The 22087-nt window shown below is 37.0% G+C and overlaps 1 protein-coding gene across 1 annotated transcript in view; it reads right to left on the bottom strand.

Moving 5' to 3' along the window:
* The window catches only part of SLAIN2 (SLAIN motif family member 2), a 49582-nt gene that overhangs the window by 3193 nt on the left and 24302 nt on the right, over window positions 1–22087 (bottom strand). The window contains exons 2-8 of the mRNA XM_031055664.1: window positions 21227–21375; window positions 16186–16350; window positions 14601–14762; window positions 13034–13393; window positions 10833–10970; window positions 5799–5876; window positions 1124–1433 (exon numbers count right to left, since the gene is read on the bottom strand). Coding sequence (XP_030911524.1) covers window positions 1124–1433; window positions 5799–5876; window positions 10833–10970; window positions 13034–13393; window positions 14601–14762; window positions 16186–16350; window positions 21227–21375 — 1362 coding nt within the window. The remainder of the gene's footprint in view (window positions 1–1123; window positions 1434–5798; window positions 5877–10832; window positions 10971–13033; window positions 13394–14600; window positions 14763–16185; window positions 16351–21226; window positions 21376–22087) is intronic.

Genomic DNA, 22087 nt, shown 5'->3' with positions numbered 1-22087 from the left:
TGATGACTTCACCACTTCCTTGGCCAGCCTGTTCCAATGTTTGACAACCTTTCTGGTGAAGAGATCTCCTCTGATACCCAACCTAAACCTCCTCTGGTGCAAGCTGGGTCTATTTCCCTTTGCCCTATACATGCAAACTTAAAAAAAATATATTTTTATAAAGTCAGTTTTAAAAAAAGTTTTGTAAGTGAAACACTTTTCTGTAAGCTGTGATTTGGACAACCACACATCCCTATTAGCAAACTCCTGGCAAAACAATTGTTTTTTATTACACAGAGTTCTGTACTGCTGACCAGTGCAGGCTTTAGCCAAGAAGTCAGTGCTGTGACAGTCACTTGTCATTCTCCTGCCTAGCACTCACTGCAGAGCAGAACTTTTCCACTGTGCTATTTACCACCATTTTGTCTTTTTTACAGTACTAGAGACTGTTTTTCCCTTCTGTTTAAAGAGATTCTTAATATTTCTCATGGATGACTGCTTCCTTATGTCATCTTCTACCTTCAGTGAAAACTGACATTTACAGTTAATACTCAGTCTCTCTTGCAGTAGTTTTCAAAAAGATACATCAAGCAACTTCTATACCTGGGTGTTAGCACAGTTATGTTTAAGCTAACAATTCTGTTTCATCCTGTGGGTTAAATGCAGTGATTTTCACATTAAGTTTAGCCAATGCTATAGATGTCTTGGTGCATCTTCCTTCTGGAAGTTTCCAGTTGCCCACGGAGAGAAACTACTCTCACCATGGTACTGTTCCTTAAGTTACAGAGGCAAGCAGTTCTGACTTCAGAATGTGTCACTCACAAAAGTGAATTTTCTCTTGCCAGCTGTATTTTGGTAACTTTTTAACCACATGCAGACAAATTCTTGCTGCCTTCTCAGACTAAGATTTTATTTACTTAGTTCAGTATCTTCCATTACCGATTTCACTTTCACTCTCTCATTAAAGAACCTTTATCTCTCAGTTTGGATTCAAAACTGTTTTGGAAATACACATGGAGGTCTCCATTTCTGTTCTGAAAACCTTAAGATCAAAATAACTATTGCAAGAAGAAGCAGTCCAAATACACAGTGAACAAAATTAATTTTGAAAACTTCAACCTCAGACTGCCTGTCAGAGACTCACCTGCGAACAGGCTGTGCAAGTTTGCTACGAGGCACTGGGATGCCCCCTGTGGAAGGGGCACTGGGTCTGGGCAAGCCACTCCTCATCCCTGCTGGTCTGGTAAGAGTAGTACTGTTAATACTGCTGGCAGGGCTGGGCAAGCCTGAGCTCTGGGCTGCGAGAGGCCCTGGTGAAGAACTGCTGTGCGTCAGCTGAGCGGCTTCTGGAGAGGCAGCCGAGCCTGGCCCGTGGGTGCTGAACGCTTTCACCGGCTGGCGGAGGGCCAAGGGAGACGGTGCCGCGGGCGAGCGGAATTTACTTGAAGAAGGTACTGCAAAATACAGAAGTTACTTTCAGCTTGTGTAACAATACTACTAAAATGAACAGCTGGAAATTACTTTATGTGATTGTACAAACAATATGGAATGTATAATGGAATACAGCCAATCAAGCAGCAATGAGAAACAGGAATTCAGATGTCCTCTTTGTCATGTGTTTTTGATATCATAACTCTAATGCTCTCTTTTCTGACTACAAATATTTATTTGGATTGGTAAGTGATCGTAATCAGGCTATAACTGTTGTATCAGTTAAGTCAAAAGAAATAGAGAAGAAGGCTTAAGAAGAAATTTAACTGGTTCAGAAACATGTGAACTTAATTCCCATCTGTGAAAGAACATGCTGAAGAATACAGTATTCTAGTGTGACACAGGCTTTAAACAAAGTCTGTATTAGTCTTCAGTGATGAAATTTTGAGCGCAGAGCATCTTGGCATTTCTTTTATGCTGTTCTTTTTAACCACTGAGTTAGAACTCATCTAGATACAGTTACATCCACATTTTCTGGCAGATGGAAAAAAAAAAAGATTTCAGCTGGGACAGAGTTAATTTTCTTCCTAGTAACTGGTATAAGGCTGTAGTTTGGATTAAGGATGACATCAGCCAACCCCCAACACCAAAGAGGTTAAGGTGCTGCTATGAAACTTAAACCAGACAACTCTTAACAATTTATAGCCTTCCTCTTCTTACAAACATCACCTAAATGATCAGTACAACTAATACCTGTTTTCTAGTGCTTTGTACCTGAGTTAGTATGCAAGGTTTTGTTATCAGTCCTTTCTGGGATAGGTTAGTAAGACAGAATATTCGACAGTCCTTTGAGAATGCAAAACCTTAAGCATAATTCTTCACAAGTATGAGGAATATTTACAAATTATGCATAATTTATCACTGAACAGAATTCTTAAATTAATCCATAATCTTAGCAATGGAATGAAATTTCACCAGCTTTTCAAAGTGATTAGGGTGAGTCAGTAAGAGTCAACGCAGGATGATCAAATCAATCACGTGACAAAAGCATGTTTACATTTAGTAAATCTGCATTAACTTTCCTCTACTAAATAATTGTTTTATACTGAGAACAAAGTTGCATTGTTTTTGACAGATGTTGTGCATAAAGAAGCTGGTCCTTAACACAGCTTTTATTGTAATTTTCAAGGTAGATCCAGTAAGAACACGAGGAGTGAGAAAGGAGACAGGTAATGCAGGAATGTAGCATCCCAAATGGGGTACAGAAGAACTGGTAATTTTGAGATTGTATTCTGAAGCTGTTTCTTATAGGGGATGTCTAGGAAGATTAATATGTAGCTCATTACAGATGTGAATTGGATTTGATTCCTTTCTGGATTACCCAAGGGGGCCTTTCCCCTGACAGCAATATCAAACACAGCATGAAGCCACTCATGGGAAAAGCTGTCAGGAAAAGGTGACAGAGAGGTCAAAACCACATGACAGTTGCTAAGTAGCAGGGAGATTAAGTAAAAAACCTTAAAATAAAAGCTGGCATCAAGCCAGAGTATGGATTAAGGAAAGCATTACCAACAGAATGACTGGACAAGGAGAGCATCCAAGTGCTCCTAGGACTAAGATAGATTATATGTAAGTTTTTAAAACATAACCTCGCCTGTTAACATCGATGCAATCAAATCTGCAGAATTTCCAAGTGACTCTACAGTGTCAATACTGGGAGCTTTTATCACTGAACTCTCATTACAATGCTTGGAACACAAACACAGCACCATGTTAGCAGCTACCAATAGAGCAATGCCAATGTATAAAAACTGAATACAGCTTCGGGCCTCTTACAGGCACAACAGGGAAAAGGTTTTTAGGTAAAGAATACAAGCAACAAAAAGTTGCAATAGAAGTAAGATTCTAGCATTCACAGCAGAAGTAAGGATCCAGTAAATTAGTCTTCTCCATCCTCTTTAACCTTCTGCAGGCCATATTTTACCATGCTGCAAACTTGAGCAGTCAGTTCATAAAACATTTCCTGTCAGCACAGCATTGCAGACATTACTGAGAGCTATATTCATTCTTGTGCATAAAGGAATGAATTGTCTTCCAGAGCAGCCCACATGATGCAGTCTGGCAAACTGCCTAATAGTTCTGTTCTACAGATAAAGAATTTGGTCTCAGAGCAGTTTTGGATATTCATTATAGTCAGTTTGGCCTATCTGTAAGACACGATCACAAGGACTGAGGTACTGCCTCACAGACTATTTGGTAACTGTGTAACCATGTCTAGTATTTAGCTGATCCATGTTTAACAAAAACATGTAAACATGTAAGTGTAGTGCTTAATAACTTTACACAACTCAGTCTCCTTATAAAGTAAACTAGAAACAGCTACAATTAAAACATCTGGCAGCCAAAAAAAAAAAAAAAAGAAAAAAAATAGAAAAAAGGAAAATTAAAAGGCATGGTGCAGTTATGATATTTAGATGTCCTACCCTCTCTGGATTCTGTCCTGGATTGTGGGCAGGGAGCACGAGATCTCCATGTGGCAAAGTAGGGTGCTCTGAAGCTGCAAACTTATTTGGCTTGCACTCCAAGGCCAGCTGCTGCACACCAACTTGAAAACAGATTAAATTCTAATGCAGTTGTTAAACCACAACCATTATGATGAGATGAATCACCCCAATATGAAAGAATAGATGAGGTATAACTATCAGAATCAATAAACTGATCTGTCATCTCAGTACAATAAAGATGTGGACCTGTTGGAGCAGGTACAGAGCATGGATAAGTATCTCTCCTCAATCTGGAGAGAGGTGGAGATCTTCAGCCTGGAGAAGAGAAGGTGCTGGGGAGATGTTACCACAAAGTGGTAAAAAAAAGCCAACATGTGTGTGAAAGGTGTCAAGCTATGTAATGAACAGTATTTAAAGAAGGTAAAATCAGTTGTTGCTCAGCTGTTCATTTCTCTGCTTCATTACCGTTAAATACTTCTATACTCATGAGGATCTCAGATCAGAAGAAAGAAAACCAACACATTAAGGACTATAAAATAGCAAATAACTGAAAAAGACAAAGCAAGTAACTGAAAGGGTCCTCATTTGCAGTAAGGAATGACAACAGCCATAAACCGGAATATATAACTGGCAGCGCAATGTGCTCTGTTCCTCATTCTCTAAGGTTTAATAAATTTTTACAAATAATATAAACTCAAAGAAAAGCTGATTTTCTGTACATTCCCACAGGCTCAGACTAGGCCATTGACCTAATAAGTGTTCCAGACAGCCAGAGGAGGGCATGGCCAACTGGAAAGAAAGCAAAGAAAGCTCTGCAGAGGAACAGCGATGGTGGTCTTAGGCAAAGCAGAATATTGTGAGAACTTTGTCTGGTACGAAGTATGAAAACTGTTAAAAGACTTCCTCTTAAGACATGTGAATTGTTTCACAGGCCTCATACTCTGCTAAAACTTTCTGCATGGCATGAAGATGACTCTAAGGAGTTGGCATCTTAAAGCCCCAAGAGAAACACATACATTCTGTCAGTCCCTCAGTCCCTCATGTCTGCACCAGTGACTCTCACAACACTCAAAGGATTCTAGCATCTACAAGCTTATGAACTAGTCTCAAGTGTAATATGATTTTTAAAATGAGATCTTCTTGATTGTAATAGACAACAGACCAACTATGGTTAAAACCAGAATCATTGTTTACCTTAACTGTGAAACTGAGGCAGTGTCACATACAAGGCTGCCAGAGCTGATTAAAAATCAGATAAAACTGTCTAATTGTATTAGAGACTCGATATTTCATTGTATTAAAAAAAAAAAAAGTCAAGTTCAACCATTAGCAAACTGGAATACTATATACAAGAGTCTCTAATTCCTTGAGTCAAAAAAACCTTAATTCATCTGTGTTGGGATTAACCTTCTGGTTTTGTGAGGAAACGAGAAAGCACAAGTACATGCACAATAAGTCGATAGTCTACACTCATCTTCTCAAAGATAAAATTGTTAGCTTTTGTTCCCAGCACAAAGGACTGTATGAGTGTTTTTACAACTTCTGTTTTAAAAACTGTTTTGCCATTTAAAAAATTCCTATACAAATGCAGCCCTAGTGAATATATATTTAGGAGTCTACTTTTCTAATCCCTATTTCCTGATTAATGTTAGAAAGTCACTGTTCCTTGGATTTTTATCTCAAAATTCAATCTCCTATATAACACAGAGTTTATTTTCAATATTTAAACCAAGAAGTTAACTTTCATACAGCAAGGACCACTTGGTTAATCTCTACAGTAAATTGCAAGAGCAAGTTTATTAATCTAGAACATGTGAGATTTAATGCAGGCGAACCATTATCTGAGATTTGCTGGAGCTTGATAAGAGGTTATAAGTTAATTACCTCCTTTTGTAGATGGAGTTTGAAGAAACTGTTTGGTTTTGAAGACAGCACGAGGCAAATTTTTCTGCCTTTGCAGAGCTGCTGAAAGACAAGAAGTGTTATATTTGTCTAAGAAGATAAGAAAACTAAATTTACTGGGAATTTCAGAATTGTATCCACTTGTGAAGCGTCAAGAAACAGTGTGAGTAAAACACTCAAAAAGCTGTTATGACTCTGGAAGTGATGGAGTTTTGTGAATGGTGCTTGCTCTTAATGGCAAAGAGTTGCAGAGGAGAGTGTCAGAAATTTTGCAGTGCAAAATGCGCAGATTTGGTAAGAGTAAAGCTTCTTGCCGGGCAAAAAGCCCAGAAATGCAAAACAAAAATTAAAACACCAAAGGGAGAACAAGCCACCTAGCAAACATGCTACAGCAATATGAGAGCAAGATTAGATATAGATGAAAATTAAACTGTTGTATTTGACCTAGCAAGTCTAAATTTTTAATTTTAGAAGTGTTTTCAAAAAATATTCTAATACTATACAAAAGCATAAATCTTTGTCTAATATGATCATCATATAAACAAATTGTATTCTTCAGTTATGGAGACTTAAGCCTTCTTGAGAGATGTCTTTTTTCTCTCCTCTTCAAAAGGTATGCAAGAGGACTTAAGCTTAAAAGGAAGACTTAACACTAAGACTTGTCAACTGCCAGCATGTACCCAGCATGATGGAAATTGGTTTTTATTGCTCCTTTTCTCCCTCGTCCTGCCTTTTGTCTAGTAACATTCAAGGGCTGGTGCTGCCTTGGAATGACCTCACTACCTACCAGTTACCAAGAGAGAAGCCAATGTTCCGAGAGCTGCAGAATCTTGGCAAGCAGAGAATTACTTATTGCCAGAAGGAATGCACTGACTCAGCCTATTTCCATCGCAGCACATTTAGGGGGGAGAAGGAGGAAAGTAGTCAATAAAATAAAGCTTTGACTACACAGAGACTTCATAAATGATAATGTATGAATAAACATCTCTGCTTATCTCAGTGTATGAAGTTTTATAGCAGCATAAAACTGATTGCACTAGCAAGGCTTATTTCCATAGTGAGAAGGAAGAAAGATGGGGGAACAGCTGTGCAAAAAGATCCTGACCCTGAGTAAGGAATAATCCCATCACCAATTACTGAATATCGCTATAAAGAAGGTGGGGGGGAACAATTTGCATCCTAATATTAGTTAATCCTTTTGTTTGATAGCATATAATGATTACTATCACTTTTCCAATGCTTCAGTCAGTGCAAAATACACAGTATTTTATGAACTATAAAAAATTCATCAGATGTTTTAACATCATGCTGAAATTATGACTAAGCAGGCTATTAAATTTAGTCCTAATAACTAACTAAAACCATCATGTTCAACAAACAGCAAAAAGGAATTAGATTGTTCATAAACAGTCAAATTCTGCCTGTGTCTACTACTAATAAAAACCTTATTCCTTCTACCAACTAGAATCTAATGCGAAATAGCCTGTGGCAATGTGTAACTCTTACTCAACTGGCACATGGTCTTCCTACAAACTTTTTTTAAAGCATACATGTGAACGGCCAATTAAGTACAGTATGGTCTCTAAATATGAGCACAATTCCTAGAAATTTACTGAGGCAGACCACTAGCCAGACTGCCTCAGTCCTCAAGTATTCCACTTTATTGTTTTCTACAGAATCACTGTTTTTGTTATACCACACAAAATGAAGAAAAGCTTCTTTCTTCATATTTTGAATTTGTTTTGTCCTAATCCACTCAGATTTCAATATGCTACTGCACATGGCACTTTATTCCCCCATCATTATTCACACTTCTTGCAAGTCAGAGAGATGGGATGATATGGAAAGGATTTTAAATATGCATATATCAAATTCCTTCCTTCTCAATGGAGACTCTAGGAAATAGACACTCAATAGCAAAACATTTCTGTGCACTGAAACACTGAACAGAGCTTAGGCAGTACAATCTGAGCAATGCTGAGCAAACATGCAGTTTGAGATAAGCGCCCAGTGCATGTTTATCCACACCACTTGCTGCTCTTGAAGTGCTCTGTGTGCTGTGACTGTGACATTCCCTGTCACAGCTGCTGTGTGCTGAACACGTGTAGTTACATTTACTTCTGATCAACGAACTGGACTACTTGGTCTCTTCAAAACTTACTCTTCCTCCTTTTACTCCGAACATGCCAAACAGTTGGATCTTAGCAAGCAGACCAGTCACTTTACTGACAGTTTGAATCTACGGCTCGAGAAAGTTTTGTATTTAGCTCTTCTTAAAAACACCCATGCGCTCATAGTGCCACTAAGTACAAAAGCATCACACAGCATTCAAATGCAGGTAGCTCTTACATGGAAGTCACCCTACAATTTCTAGAGCTTTGTACAATCTATGTGGTATAGGACCCAAACACAGATTTCCTATCACTAACACTTTAGACAATACCTATTCCTTGGGGAACACACATAGTACCACATCTTCTAGTGGTTTAAGGTGAATTATTTACTAGCTTTCATATTTTAAAAAAAGTACTTTCTGCAGAATGGCACAGAGAATCAGTTGTAAATGAACAATCAAATTGTTACAATTGCTATTTAATTCAGTCTCTCTTCAAAACCAATTTGGATTGTTCACCACACTCCAGCTAAAAGTTAAAATGCCTGTGTTTTCATGTTTACAGTTGTACCTCTAAACACATCACATGTGTCTTCCCTCTCTTCTGTAAGCAAGCAAATACAATTTGACTATAAAACTCTTAGAGGAATTGTCATTTCAGAAACTTACTGGATTCCTAGCTCATTTTTTGAATGCCAGCAACCATAGCAAGTTCAGTATTGCAGCCACAGCAAATGTGCAAGTAAATTATGAACCACAAATCTTTGACAAGGAGCAAAGTAGTGACCTGGGTGGCAAGCCAGCATCCTCGCAAAGGTAAGCTCATGCAAAACTAGCAGCTGTATGAGGAAGCTTCAAATCCCAAGACCCAGAAATTATTGCCAAGGGAAAACAAAAATTTGCTGCAATTTAACAGTGCTTTGTGCAAAGTGACAAAATATAAAACCAATAAAACAAAAAGTATACAATAAAAAGGACACAATTCTGGAAATCTTTATACAATGTACAGTTTTGCAGAAAATTTTTTAATCCAGACTAAGCAAAGATACTTACTCATCGACTTCACACACAAACCGTTTTACGATTGTCAATAGCAAGACTCTGACAAACATCTGTAAGAGCAGGGAAACTGTAAAAGCTAGAAATCTGGCCTTTATTAATGATATTTAACTTACATTTAAATGTAAGTTGGTCTAGAGTGGTTCACATTTGGGGAAATTGTCTATGAAAGAAAAGCAAATTTACCTAGTAATTCTTAATGCATCCACAAGTTGAAAAAAAGAAATATAAACACAATCAGACTACTTTGGTTCCTGCAATGAAGTAATTGACTAAATATTGAATACTGAGTCTTCTGTTGTCTGATCTTTCCAGAAAGTTTAACTATGAATATACTTTTAATTCTGGAAATAGCCTTCTAGCTAAGTTGCTCTCTATGCTCTTCCCTTCCCAGTTCACTAAATTCTAAAGCACCAAATAAAATCTGTAGAGATTTTTACTAAAAATATTTTCTGTTCATTTTCTTTGAGCTCATTTTGATAATTCTTCCCATCACTGAAATAGCACAGCTATTTCAGCACTGCTGCCCAACTCCTCTGAGTGCTTTATACTTCAATAAGGCTGCCTAACAGGTAACAGTTGTGCATTTGAACTACACAAACGTCCTTTCAGCTTGAAATCCCACCTTCTGTGTGTCTGCCAAAGATGGAAGAAGAGGGCCAAGGTGGAAGGATGCTGGAGTAATTTATATGAACAATAGTAAAGTCACACTAAGTCCTGTCTACTACAGTATCACACACCTGGGACTGACTGTCCACACAATCCTTACATCTGCTCTGAATCTGTACAAAGACAGAAACCTTGGAGTCTTTGGCTTGGTCTCTATTCCTTATTCTGTATTTAACTGTACTTGGTAGCTTCAACACATTGTTTTGAAAGTTTTAAGACAACCAACTAGGTATGCCACTATGGCTTCACTGTTCTGTAGGTAAAATACCTCTAGTTAAATTCACAAACATTATTTTTACATTTCCTGCCAAATATTTAGATTACTGATGAACCTTTATCACATAATTTTTACAGTTCAAAGCTCTACACATAAAAATATTCATAATGTGTTCTTTCCTTGAAAATGTCACACAAGGTTATTAAATTCAGAAACTTGTTTTAAAAGAAATGGTCAGGAAACATTTAAACAACAGGAACTGGCAATATTGACATATAAAGAAACACTGAATATTTAATTTTCATTTGCTTTGGCTTCTTTAAGGTCACCATTTTGAAGAGATTTGTGAGAATAGCAGCATTTTCATATCAGCAGTAAACTTTTGGAGAAACTAGGAACGCAATGGGAGTCCAGCAATGGGCTAATATGTTTTATGAGACACAGGTTCATCCAAACCTTTTTTAGGAAGTAATTAACACTTCTAAATAAAATTGCCAACTGGATATATAATCGACGTGCCAAAAAAAAAAAAAAAAAAAGACGAAGGAAAGAAACTGCAGAACTGCAGACATGGGTTAACTTAAAGGGCTAAACTGAAATTAACACTTTCAGGTCATGTTTCACTAGTTAAAAAAAGCAATCATCTAGGTGTTTTTACAGAGCCTAGAAAGAAAACAGTTTCAGACATGCCCAAATACTGTATTTCTAATTTTTCATATTCCTTCTACATATACTTTTGGGAAACTAGGGAAACTATGAATGACACCTTAATAAGAAAGCAGACTTTGACTATTTTGAGTACCATAAAAACAGATTCACAAAAGTCTGATTATAAATCAAGATTAGCAACTCCAGTATGGCATGCAATGTTTTGCTTTGCCCTGAGACTGGGCAAAGACAGCTGAATACCATCACTTAACTCTGAAATTCACACTGAAGTAGTACTAAAGGTACTTACTGGCTGAGGCTTGAGGTTGAATGCGAGGTATTCCTCCATTTGGCACTTGGAAGTTTGAGTCACTTCTGCTGTTTTTCACAGACTCTGCTTGGATGTTGGATGTCCTGGACAAGTTTGGAAGACTACGCCTTAGCTTTTCTGCATGAAATAATACAAAGATACAACGTGTAGTCTGATGCTGGACAAAGGTCAGGTTGTGAACCCGTAGTTGAACCCCAAAGGTAAATGACACAAAATATTAGCCATATAAAACTACAATTTAAAAGTGTATTTTGTTACATCACTTCTTCTCAAATCTATCACATACAAAATATTTATGTATCTAAAGAGTAAGAATGTCTATTTCTCACCTATGGTGAAAAAAGTCAAGCGTATTGTGTTTTGAAATTGAAACATATCTGGACTGTGATTCTCTGGATTTTATTGTACTATTATCAAAGCTGAACAGACAAACCTAGTTTGCAGTTTTGCACAGTTTTCAAATTATTTACCTAGAAGGTTATTTATAACAAAATGCTTGCCTGAAGAGTAAAACCAACATAGATGTTTGAGTAAATTTTTGAGATTGCCTTGTCCCACATCAGTCCGTTATACAACAAACAACAGACTCCCAGTTGGTAAGGATCTCTTCATACACAGCATTCAAAAATATTGAAGTGTCCAGTTATGCTTCATCTTTCACATATGACTTCACTTATCTACTCAACTAATGCTGATACGTCAGGGGCTTTCTAATATTTGTACCACTGTTCACAGAAAGTAAAATATGCCATTAAGTACTTCTCAAGTCTAATGACATTCTGTGTATCTCCAACCCATGCCAAGCTGGGTTGATGACATACTTTGGACAGAAGACTGAAGAAGCCTTGACAGGATGAGTGGCCAACCTGATTCTGCAGAGGGATGCAGGGAAGAAGTAGGTTACAATGCACAAGCACTAAAGGTGAAAACAAAACTAAGTCTTCATTGGCTGAATATTCCAATAAGTGTACTTTCTTCACTTAACAGTTTGCATTCCTTTGTACTGCACTTGGTACATCGTTGAACCCTGTCAAATTTCCCTCCAACCATTCTAGACAAATAATATTAAGAGAAAACCTGAACAACTTTTTTTGGCTGCTGGTGTATCAACTCTGAATATCCAAGCAACACTCAACTGCACAAAAAACACTGCAAGATAACTCCTTGGAAGTGTTTCAGAAACACATGATCACACACTATTTTGATCCCTCTGGTATGTGGGATACTAGCTTTTGGTACCATTCCTCTCTTAGGATATTTTTACTGCAGCTCATCTAGCACACATCAAGACTTTCATTTTAAGAAATGAATGGAAAAGGAATTCTTGATTAAGTTACAATATAATTGATTAGCTTTTGTGTTGCACATTTTCCTAGATACCTAAAATTTCCCCAAACCACTATTACTAGTAAGGGCAATTCTTAATATCTAAATGTATATTCTTTCTAAATTTAAAATCTTACTCGCTGGATAAAAACTACGTTTGTTGAAATGGGAATTTGCTAGCAAAATTTCATCCTAGCAAAAGGAGTTTCTGCTAGATTGCTACTAGGAAAAAGTACATTCAAGGATTATATTATTTTGTTCTATGCCAATATACTATAACTGCATTGAATTTACTCCAAAGTTTATTTACTACGCAGCAGTTTTCACAGCTTTGAGATATCTAAAATATCCAACAAATGCATGAGTTAAGTACTAATATTTTTAAGACTATGTTCATGATTGAAAAGTTTCAGAGTCCTGTGCAACCAGAAGAAAGCATTCAGCTGCCTCACAGGCTAGAGGCATGCATAAATCGCCATGTTACTCTTATCTGACCACAGTTACTTTCCTCTGCATTTTGTTCTGTCATCTGCAAGGCCTAACTCTACTAGTAAATGAGTTTCCCTGCTTTATTTTAGTGCATTTGCCTGCCAAATATAGACCTTGGTCACTATGAAACTCAATTATCCTCATTGACTGGATAACATCTAAAACAAGTATAAGCCTATCAACTCATCTGACTTTAAGTGTGCCCCAGCAGAACTTAAGCTTTGCTTGCTCTGCGTTTTCTTCAGCAATCCAGAGATCAAACCACAATGTTACACAGGCACATAATTTTAGGACTACACACTGACAAAACTCCTTTAGAGAAACTACACAACTACTCATGTAATGAACTTCAAACAGTTTTTTACCTTCACTTTTGACATTACTAGTCTGCAAGTCTGTAGGATGGCCTTGAAGGGAAAGACGAGGCTGCTGTAAACGGCTGATCATAGGCTGCGGTGACACTCTGCTGTACTCTATGCTTCGAGCAGGTGATCGGGAGCGAGGCGAATTTCTTGGGGATTGTTTTGGTGAAGGCCAGGGAGAACTGCGAGGTGATGGCGAGAACCTGCTGACAGCAGGGTGCACTGTGTGATGTGTGCCGTCCTCCTCATCTTCTAAGCTCTGTGCATCAAGCTCTTGGTCGCTGAATGTGCCTCGCCGCGTGGAATTGCAGGAGGAGCCAGAACTACGCCGAGACGCCGTGGCTGCGTACTCTTGCCGCAGGCCTGGCAACAACAACAGCGTTGTTTACTTGCTCCAGCCCACAAATGGTTCCAACTAGAGACTGTGCACACAGATATCTGCACAGTTCTCAAACTCAGATTTGGCTCACCTTAACTCCTGTTATTGGAGGCATTAAATAATCCCAATTAGTACCAAAAAGTTATCTACCAGCTAATAATGACTTGACTTAGGTGAGCTCATTCCTTTTCCTAGGAAAGCAATCAGCAGTATAGGTGTGTTGTGCATGTACTTGTTCATCTCCTCTCCCAGGCTGCAACTAGTAACACAGGCTACATCATAATTTTGGTATCAAGTAACATCCTACAACAATTACAGCAGCCACAATGAAATGTCTCTTGCAATGTGTTATTGAATCTAACAAAAAAAGTAACACAATAAGCTACTCCTAGAGAAACTGGAGGTGATAGATCAGTGGTCTCTGAAGTGTGGTGCCCACACCCCTGGGGATATGCAAACCAATCCACTGGCATAAAGCAAGAAAATTCTGAACAACTAGTATTTCTAAACAACATTTATCTTGTCTTTATCTCATACTTTTCTAAATTATAATTTTGTGTATATTTGTGTGTGACATACATTAGAGTAATACATGTCTATAATTTATTAAAAAATACATATATTAGGCATCTGGTTTTGATTTTTTTCACTGATAAGGATACACAGTAGTCTGGAGACCACCTAGTTAGACAAGTGAAATTATTACCACTGCAAATTCAGAGGGACAAAAAGTCTCAACTAAAGCTGTAATTAAAGACAGACATCTATATAGGCACTTTTCTTAATAATTCTCTGCCATATTGACTTTAAATTTCGGTGATTTAAATTATGATTTAAGCATTGATGTGAACATGACTGGATTACATCAGGAAGGCACCAATCTCCTAAGAATGGTGGCAGGCAGTAGTCCATTCTAACAATCATCCTTTCAGCAAATACTGTACCTTACAAATTCATACTCTCCAGCATTGTCTTGTCCATTGTTTCTAAAGAAAACTTCTGCATAGCAAATTCCTTTCCTTAGCCTGGAGGCTGAAGTCCTTAACCAACTTTCTTGGAAAAACTACATTTGTACATCCATAGTAGAAGTTATACTGCTTTTCTATGCTTACTAAACAACTACCACTGCAGTTATTAAAAAAAACCAAACTCAACAGCTCTATTTGATTTCAGGAAAAAAACCCCACTTACTTTCTTCCTGCATTCGTGCTAAAATTTGCACATCTGTAACATCATTTAACTTGTAATTAGACCCAATAGAGTCTTCATCCATCTCCGATGCACTTAATTCACTGTCCAGAGAAGACTGTGGACTTAGTGGAGGATTTCTATCTCCTGAAATTTTAAGATGACCTATGGAAGGAAAATAAAGTAATAGGAATTGTTGTTACTAAAAAAAAAAATTTAAAAAAGGCAAGCTGCATTTCTTTTCCTAGTAAAAACCACCAGTCTGAAGAAATTGCTACTGAGACATTGATCTGACAAACCATTTGACACATTTGATTATTTTATTGCAAACCTAGGCTGAAAATGTAACTTACAAAAGCAGGTCTTAACCACTACCTTCTAAAAATGGACAACTTTATAAAATCATTGCAATAGTCTCAAAACAGACTAGTGGCAAATAATTTGGTCTATCATAGCATGTTACAACTGCTATGAAGTTTGCACGGCTCTACATAAAAAGCAATTGCATACCTGGTTCCATCTGTGCTTTCATTCTCACCTCTGTATATACCTTGTAAGATGTAAGTTTGACTGGATCTTTCTTAACAATAACGTTTTTGCTGATCCAATGAATATTGATTCAGTTTCGAATGCTTAAAATAGATTTTATCTGAAAATACTACCTGTTCCACATACACACCTTTGCTAAACTGTAACATGGAAACTATAACAAGAAGAAACTCTCCCTGTTCACTGCCTTCTGCCTTCCCATTGCCTGTTACACCTCTGTACCTCAGGCAGACTTGTCATTGTAGCACACAGTGCAGAGCAGAGATATCAAGATTAAACCAAAAAACTGGGTAATGGCTCTCATGCAGTGCAGGCTTCTGTAAAAGTCCAGTGAACTAGTGACAGCTGGATTGTCAATGCAATGTTTTTTCATCTTTCCTGTAAGCTAACTTAAATTATATTCAATAAGCCAACAGTCTGACTTCAGAGTAGAGATACGTTCCAGGCAACAATTTTTTTCATGCAAAGAAAGTGTCTACAGAGCAGAATAAAAGTAGAAAACATTGCCAGAAGTTAATGTTTACACTGATGGCTACAAAGGCTCATGGAATGCTTAACTGGAGACTATGCTTCTTCCTTACATTATATTGTTCACATCTCAGAGGTATTGATGGATACACTGCATACCAAATGTTTCAGTTAGTAATAGGATACTTGAAAAGACTTCACAACTACCAACCCCTAACCTTTGAACACCTACCATGGAAATTACACTCCTGTCAATTACAGGGTCAGTTCCAGAAGCCACTTGGAGCTCCACAGAATGAACTCAGGTGTTTTGGTCTAACTGCTAATCACATACATCAGTAATTTTTGGGTCACAGACACCCAAAGAAAACATTTTACATGTTTATCATGCCAGAGAGTATGCAAAAATCCCTTCCTCAAAAGCTCAAAATGTGTGATGCACACATCCTACAAAATGCTGGAAAGTTCCGGAGTCTTTCTTACTCTAGTTCGATGCAAATGTTGTCTATCTGAGAATATCTGTGAAGGAAGAGGAGGAAGAAAGGAAAAGACCAGACACACAGTGCCTTACCTGAGGTACCAGGAGGTATGAGCTGTTTCACCAAAGCAGATTTCACTGGTGTTGAGGAGGGAGAGTTGAAGCCACTGCTGTAGGGGCTGCCGGTATTTGGACTGTAGGAGCTCGCGTGACTGACCGCACTGAAAGGGCTGCTGTACAAACTCTGCCTTTTGAGGGCTTCAGGAAAAAGTGGAAAAGTGATGAATTATACTGAATGAATCAATGAAAAACAAATACAATACTATATTGTGTCTTCAGTGTGATTTAATTACTATGCAATTCAAGTAGAAAACTTCAGTCACCAGAAAGTTTTTCCACTGCTTTCTTCACCCCTAGATATAACCATAATGTGAAAGGAGTGGCAGAAGAGGGCAAGACAAGATAGCGACAAGTGTTTTCCTTTCAGAAGTCAGATCTAAGATCACTACAGCTGATGTCTTTGAGACATCAGCTCTGGAGATGTCCAGTGTAGGTGCTGGGAAGCAGGAAGGCAGTAGTAGCTCAGTTACACTAACACACACTCCATACACAGCTACATACAAACCAGAGCACACCATGAAGTCACCTTCTCAGAACTCTCAGGCCTGTCTGAATCACACAATACCTCAACAGCAACCCCAAGACTGGCACCACACAACTAAGCAGTATCACCTACAAAATTTCCCTAAGCATATGCTAAAATCAAAAGCCACTAAGTAAGGCAAACGCTTCTGTATAGATTTGCAGGTACCATGAACTTACCAGACTAAAGCAAATTGACTATTTCCTGCTGTTAACCTTCTGTTTAATAACTTCGGATTTTTTGACCATAGGCTTCAACTTCATATGCAATATAAGATCTAAATTTGGTACTTTGCCATTTGTTGTAAATGTTTCAATGTTGAAGAATTTTCAGATTAATTTTAAACACTGGTGAACATTAACAGTGGTGAGCAGTATGATACTGAAATTCCACTGGTTGTTGGGTATGTTATTTGTTTAGTTACTTGACTATGTTGTTCAAAAGTTTACATTTTAAATGTAACAGAAAATGGAATTTCAGCTGCAGAGGTAGTGGGGTCCAAAAGATATTTAGATGCTTTTGCTACAAATCAGTTCCTTCACTGCTGGAAGTATATTAATGCAGAAATGTATATAAGGACAAATTAAATTGCAAAATGTTAAGATGAAAAAGCTAGAAAAGCCAACTTGATGTTATGTAAAACCAGATTAGATTTAGCTGCAGTTCACCCAGCTGCTGAAAGTAAGCAATTAAAAAATATTGTGTGACATTTCTCTTAGTGAAAAGGGGCTTCAATGAGTGCAGTAAGAATTAGGCTACTGATAGCAGTGGACAGAAAAAAAAAAAGGAAAGGAACCCAAATTTCCTTACTAAAAATCATTGTTATTTTGACATTAGAAGCCAAAACAGATTACAGTTGCATGCAATGCTGCTTTCAGCAGCCAAGCCCAGCAAAACTTTGGCTTCTCCCTTTTGCTCTTGGTCACTACATCCTCAGTTGTCGAGTGCAAACATTGATGGGCCTGCACTATTATCTGACCTACTAAAGTAGATTTAAATTTAAAAATATATTATTTTAACTGATTTTAACTGTATTGCATCACTTAATCAGTTTTTAAGAGTGCCCCCCAAAAAACACAACATCCAACCTAGCCAATGGCAGAATACAGAGGCAAAAGCAGCAGAAATTAAAGCTGACTTTGCAGCAAATTCCTAAAATCACATCTCCTGTAAAGATCCTTTCTAAATCAGTTAATATTACCAGTGTTTTAGTTAGAATGAAAAGACAGTTTAAGATGAAGGATGAAAGGTTTATATTCCAGCTTTCACTGCAAGTGTTAAACAATATGTATTAATTTCAGCAAGTTGTGACTTCACTAAATTCTAGCAAGTATTCATGAGGTATTTTCAGTTTATTTTGAGTGTCAGAAGGGAAAACCTCCATTTGATTACAAAGCTCAGTAAACAAAGCCAGTAATTACAACTCGCTCTGATCTGGATGATTATGATGAGGCCTTTGATATCAATTTCTAGCATTCACAAAGGAACCCCAAAGCATTTATTCCAATTGAATCTTTGTTCTCACACACACACACACAAAAAAAAATCTACTTCTCATCTCTTGCCGAAAAACGTCATTAAAAATCCCTAAAATGTAAATCTGCACAACAGTTCTTTCTTTTGTATTTATTACACAGACAAGTATTTTAAAATATTAACCACACATTAGAAAACAATTCTACTACTGTGTAGTCTTCAAAACAGGCTCTTTGTATACATCCATAATGATCCAAAGTATTTGATCATACACAGGTTTTTTTTTTTTGGATGAAACTTAGCAGGATTTTGCTACATGTAAAAAGTTTGCTCCTTGTATGTGGTGAGACTTGATACACACAGTAGTTTTCATGGTAGCTAATGTGAACCTTCATCAGCACAGTACATTTTCCAAGACAAAAAAAAATCTGGATTCAAATCCATTTTCTGGACCAGAATTCCTAAAGGTTTTCTAACAAGGATTTTTGTGACTCAGGAAGACATTGCTATTTTTACAAATAGAGATATGGTCTGTATTAGGAGTGTCAGACAAAACTAGCAAGACAGATAATCATTTTAGCATTAAAATGATCCTAATATTAAACATTAGCTTACAAAAGATTACACATTAGCTTTCAAAACACCAGAAGGGGGAGGTGATAACCAGCAAGTTTATTTTAACGTAAATTTTCTTTTATAAAATACAGAAACAGTATGCAGCATCTAATTCCTTTTAGTTATGTTTCTGCTGAAATGGTAATGAATTTCTCTTTTGCTGTAGAAAATCGGAAAATCTGAGTGCAGAATATACCTAAAGTTCCCTCTAGTCTGAACACATTTCCAACACTGAGCATGACTTGCTCTGCAATGGTAAACCTGAATACTGACAAGGCATTGTGCATCAGTAACTGCTAGCAGCTGAGAGCTCCATGCTATTCTTCCCTCCTTGATTGTCATAGAATGAAAAATATGATGGAAGAAGAAAATAACATGTACGAGACAACATTTGAGACTGAAAAAGAGGAAAAAGATATTAAGATCAGAAAGACCTAACAACAGGAACTAACAATGTAAGAAGAGTCAATGCAAAAGAAGCACCAGCAAGGATTCAGGGAAGAAAGTTACAGACATTGAAAAGCCTTATCCATGGAGACTGGAACCAGAATCTATGAACTGAACCAGCAGCTAGTAACAGGTTAAGTGATGGGCCCATGAGCTACAAGTACTATGCAAAATGCAAGTTACACGACACTCCTGAAGTTTAGAATAGGAAATACACACAAAGTTACAAGAAACACTACTTGTCTTCTCCAGTGGAGCTCCCTGCTACCCTTATTCTTAAAGGAGGCTGGTTGCTCTGAAAGATAATTTTCTGTTTTGTTGAAAATTCAGTTTTACATGCAATCTGCTCCAAGCAGCATATGCTCCATTAGTATTTCCACCAATTAATACTACAAATTGTGTTATTCTTACAAGTATCACTGCCAGAAGCAGATTCACAGATCTAGGGGAAAACAAAAAAAAGGAAAACACATCATTGGAATGTTAAAACTTTCAAATGTATGCATTTCAGAGAGAAGTTTCCTGCCATTCTGCTTCAGCTATGAATTTTTAAAGATACCCTGTGGGTAGCAGAATTAGTGGTACTTCCGGAAGACTTCTACTGAATTCTGAAAGAAGTTAAACCACAAACAGAATTATGTCAATCAACTGCCATCCATTCATAAATACTCAGTAGTATTCAGATTCCCAAACCTGTATCATCCTTCATAAATCCCTGTGATGTGAGTGCTTTTTGTTGTTCACAATCTCAGTCTTTGCCCGTATCTAAGTCATATATCATGTTAACTGTTGAGGTAAATTTTTAATAGACAATTGTCCAGGCAGCATAAAAAAGCGCAAGAAATAGGGAAATATTCAGGGTGACTCGTACTAAAGGCACTTCCACCACTATGCCCATCATTTTCATAAGAATAAAGAATGGATTCAAACTTTATTAAGAATAGTTTTAGTACAAACCAGAATAAAGACTGAATTGCTCCAAAAAATAATACAAGGACAGGAAAGAAGTCACAGCCAAATAAACTCAGCACAAAGTTTACACATAACCATGGAAAGGAGGTGACTATTGGAACCACTCCTGGAACTGTGTGTTCATACACTCTTAGCTCAAGTCCAACTATTCTTCTAATTCCTGAAGATAACAGTTTAACATGTAGCAGTAGCAGACTACAAAAAGATGCAACAGGAGGAGAATAGATATTAATAACAAGAAAGTAAGTTTTCTAGCATAATTTAAAAAAAATAGGTTCCAACAAAGAAACAAAACAAAGCAAGAAACCAGATGGACAGAGAATTCTAATCAGACCTTCAGCATTTTGCTGCTGGTTTGACATAAAAAAGTCTGGTAATAGAAGGATGGAGAATGTAGACTTTCATTCTCACAGGGTCAAACACTCTCCAGTTTTGAATATAAGCAACTTATTAGTATTAAGGAAGAATCAAACTCAAACAGATTTTTTAAAAATCTGACTGTAACTAGATCTCAAGTTACTGGGGATGTGAGGAGAAGAAATCATTATCATCTCCCCAAAGTATTCAAAAACATAAGCCTCCATTTCTTTAGATGAAGTAAAATAGATAATCTAGCAAAAAAATCAAGTTTCATGCTAACATACTGACAAGCACCTAACAATTATGATATCTTTATACAGGCTTCTATTTAAAAAAAAAGATGAGAAAACTTTTTGAGTTAAAACCATTGGCTTTTCCTGAAAACATCAGACCAAACTATGCAGGTATTACAAAACTCTGAAATCATGACTCATGATCTAATGCCTTCTTTCATTTCATTCATATGAGTAAAATGAGTAGAATTAATGACTTTGTAAACCATAATGAAAGCTTTAGACACAAGTAATTGATAGATGTTTTATCCCACAACCATTAGCTAATTTTGATGCTGTTTCAGAATAAATACATACAACCCAGTGGTTTCAGTGTGCAGAAACTCACCCGACATTGTTTGTTCTAGCTTGTGGATCAGTGACTTCTTAGCACATTCAACATCAGGACTTGGGTAATCCAATACCTGTCTGCACCAAACTAATGGACTGACACTTTTTTGCAGTGGATTTTGTTTCTTCTTTGGAGATGTATATAACCTGGAAAAGAGAGGAAAAAAATAATTATGAGGACAGACAAAATGAGCATAAGATCAGACATGCAACAGAATACCACAGAGTATGCTATTTCTGTTTTTATACTCTATATACACTATAGTACAACCCCAAAAGATAAAGAAAGTACAGATTTGACCCTAAAATTAACTACTTTGGATAAAGTATAACAGTGATAATATATGGCTACCAAGGACTTCAGACACATTACATATATGGACATTTCTCTGTCACATAAACATACAAATGAGGATTAATCTTTTCAGATTCACCTGAAAGAAATAAAACACTATGCAATAAAGAACTCTTGTTTTCCTAAGCAAAGGAAGCAATAAGCATCTTAATAGCCAAGGAGCAGTGCTAAAGTACACAAAACACAACTACTGTTTCAGTAGCCTTGAACAATAAACAATTTATTTTTGTTCATTATTTCTATCCTAGCACCTGATCTTTTCATTCTCTTTGAACACGGAATAAAGAAACTATCTCTGTCCTAAGGAGGTATACAGTCAAGCATTAGCAACAAGGAAAAAGAGATAATGCACACAGGAGAGTAGAGAGAAACAACAAGATCATATTGTTTTGCCAGATATACTGAAACCTTTGTCTGTCCATATCTCCATTCATTTATTTTAACATCAACATTCCATGACTGAAGAAAGTAATAGTCCAGTTTAAGACCTCTAGAAATTTAGCT

The sequence above is a fragment of the Geospiza fortis genome, unplaced genomic scaffold (assembly GCF_000277835.1).
Source record: "Geospiza fortis unplaced genomic scaffold, GeoFor_1.0 scaffold40, whole genome shotgun sequence".
Lineage (NCBI taxonomy): Eukaryota > Metazoa > Chordata > Aves > Passeriformes > Thraupidae > Geospiza > Geospiza fortis.
Note: the sequence above shows the minus strand (reverse complement) of the source record. Positions and strands in the feature narration are given on the sequence as shown.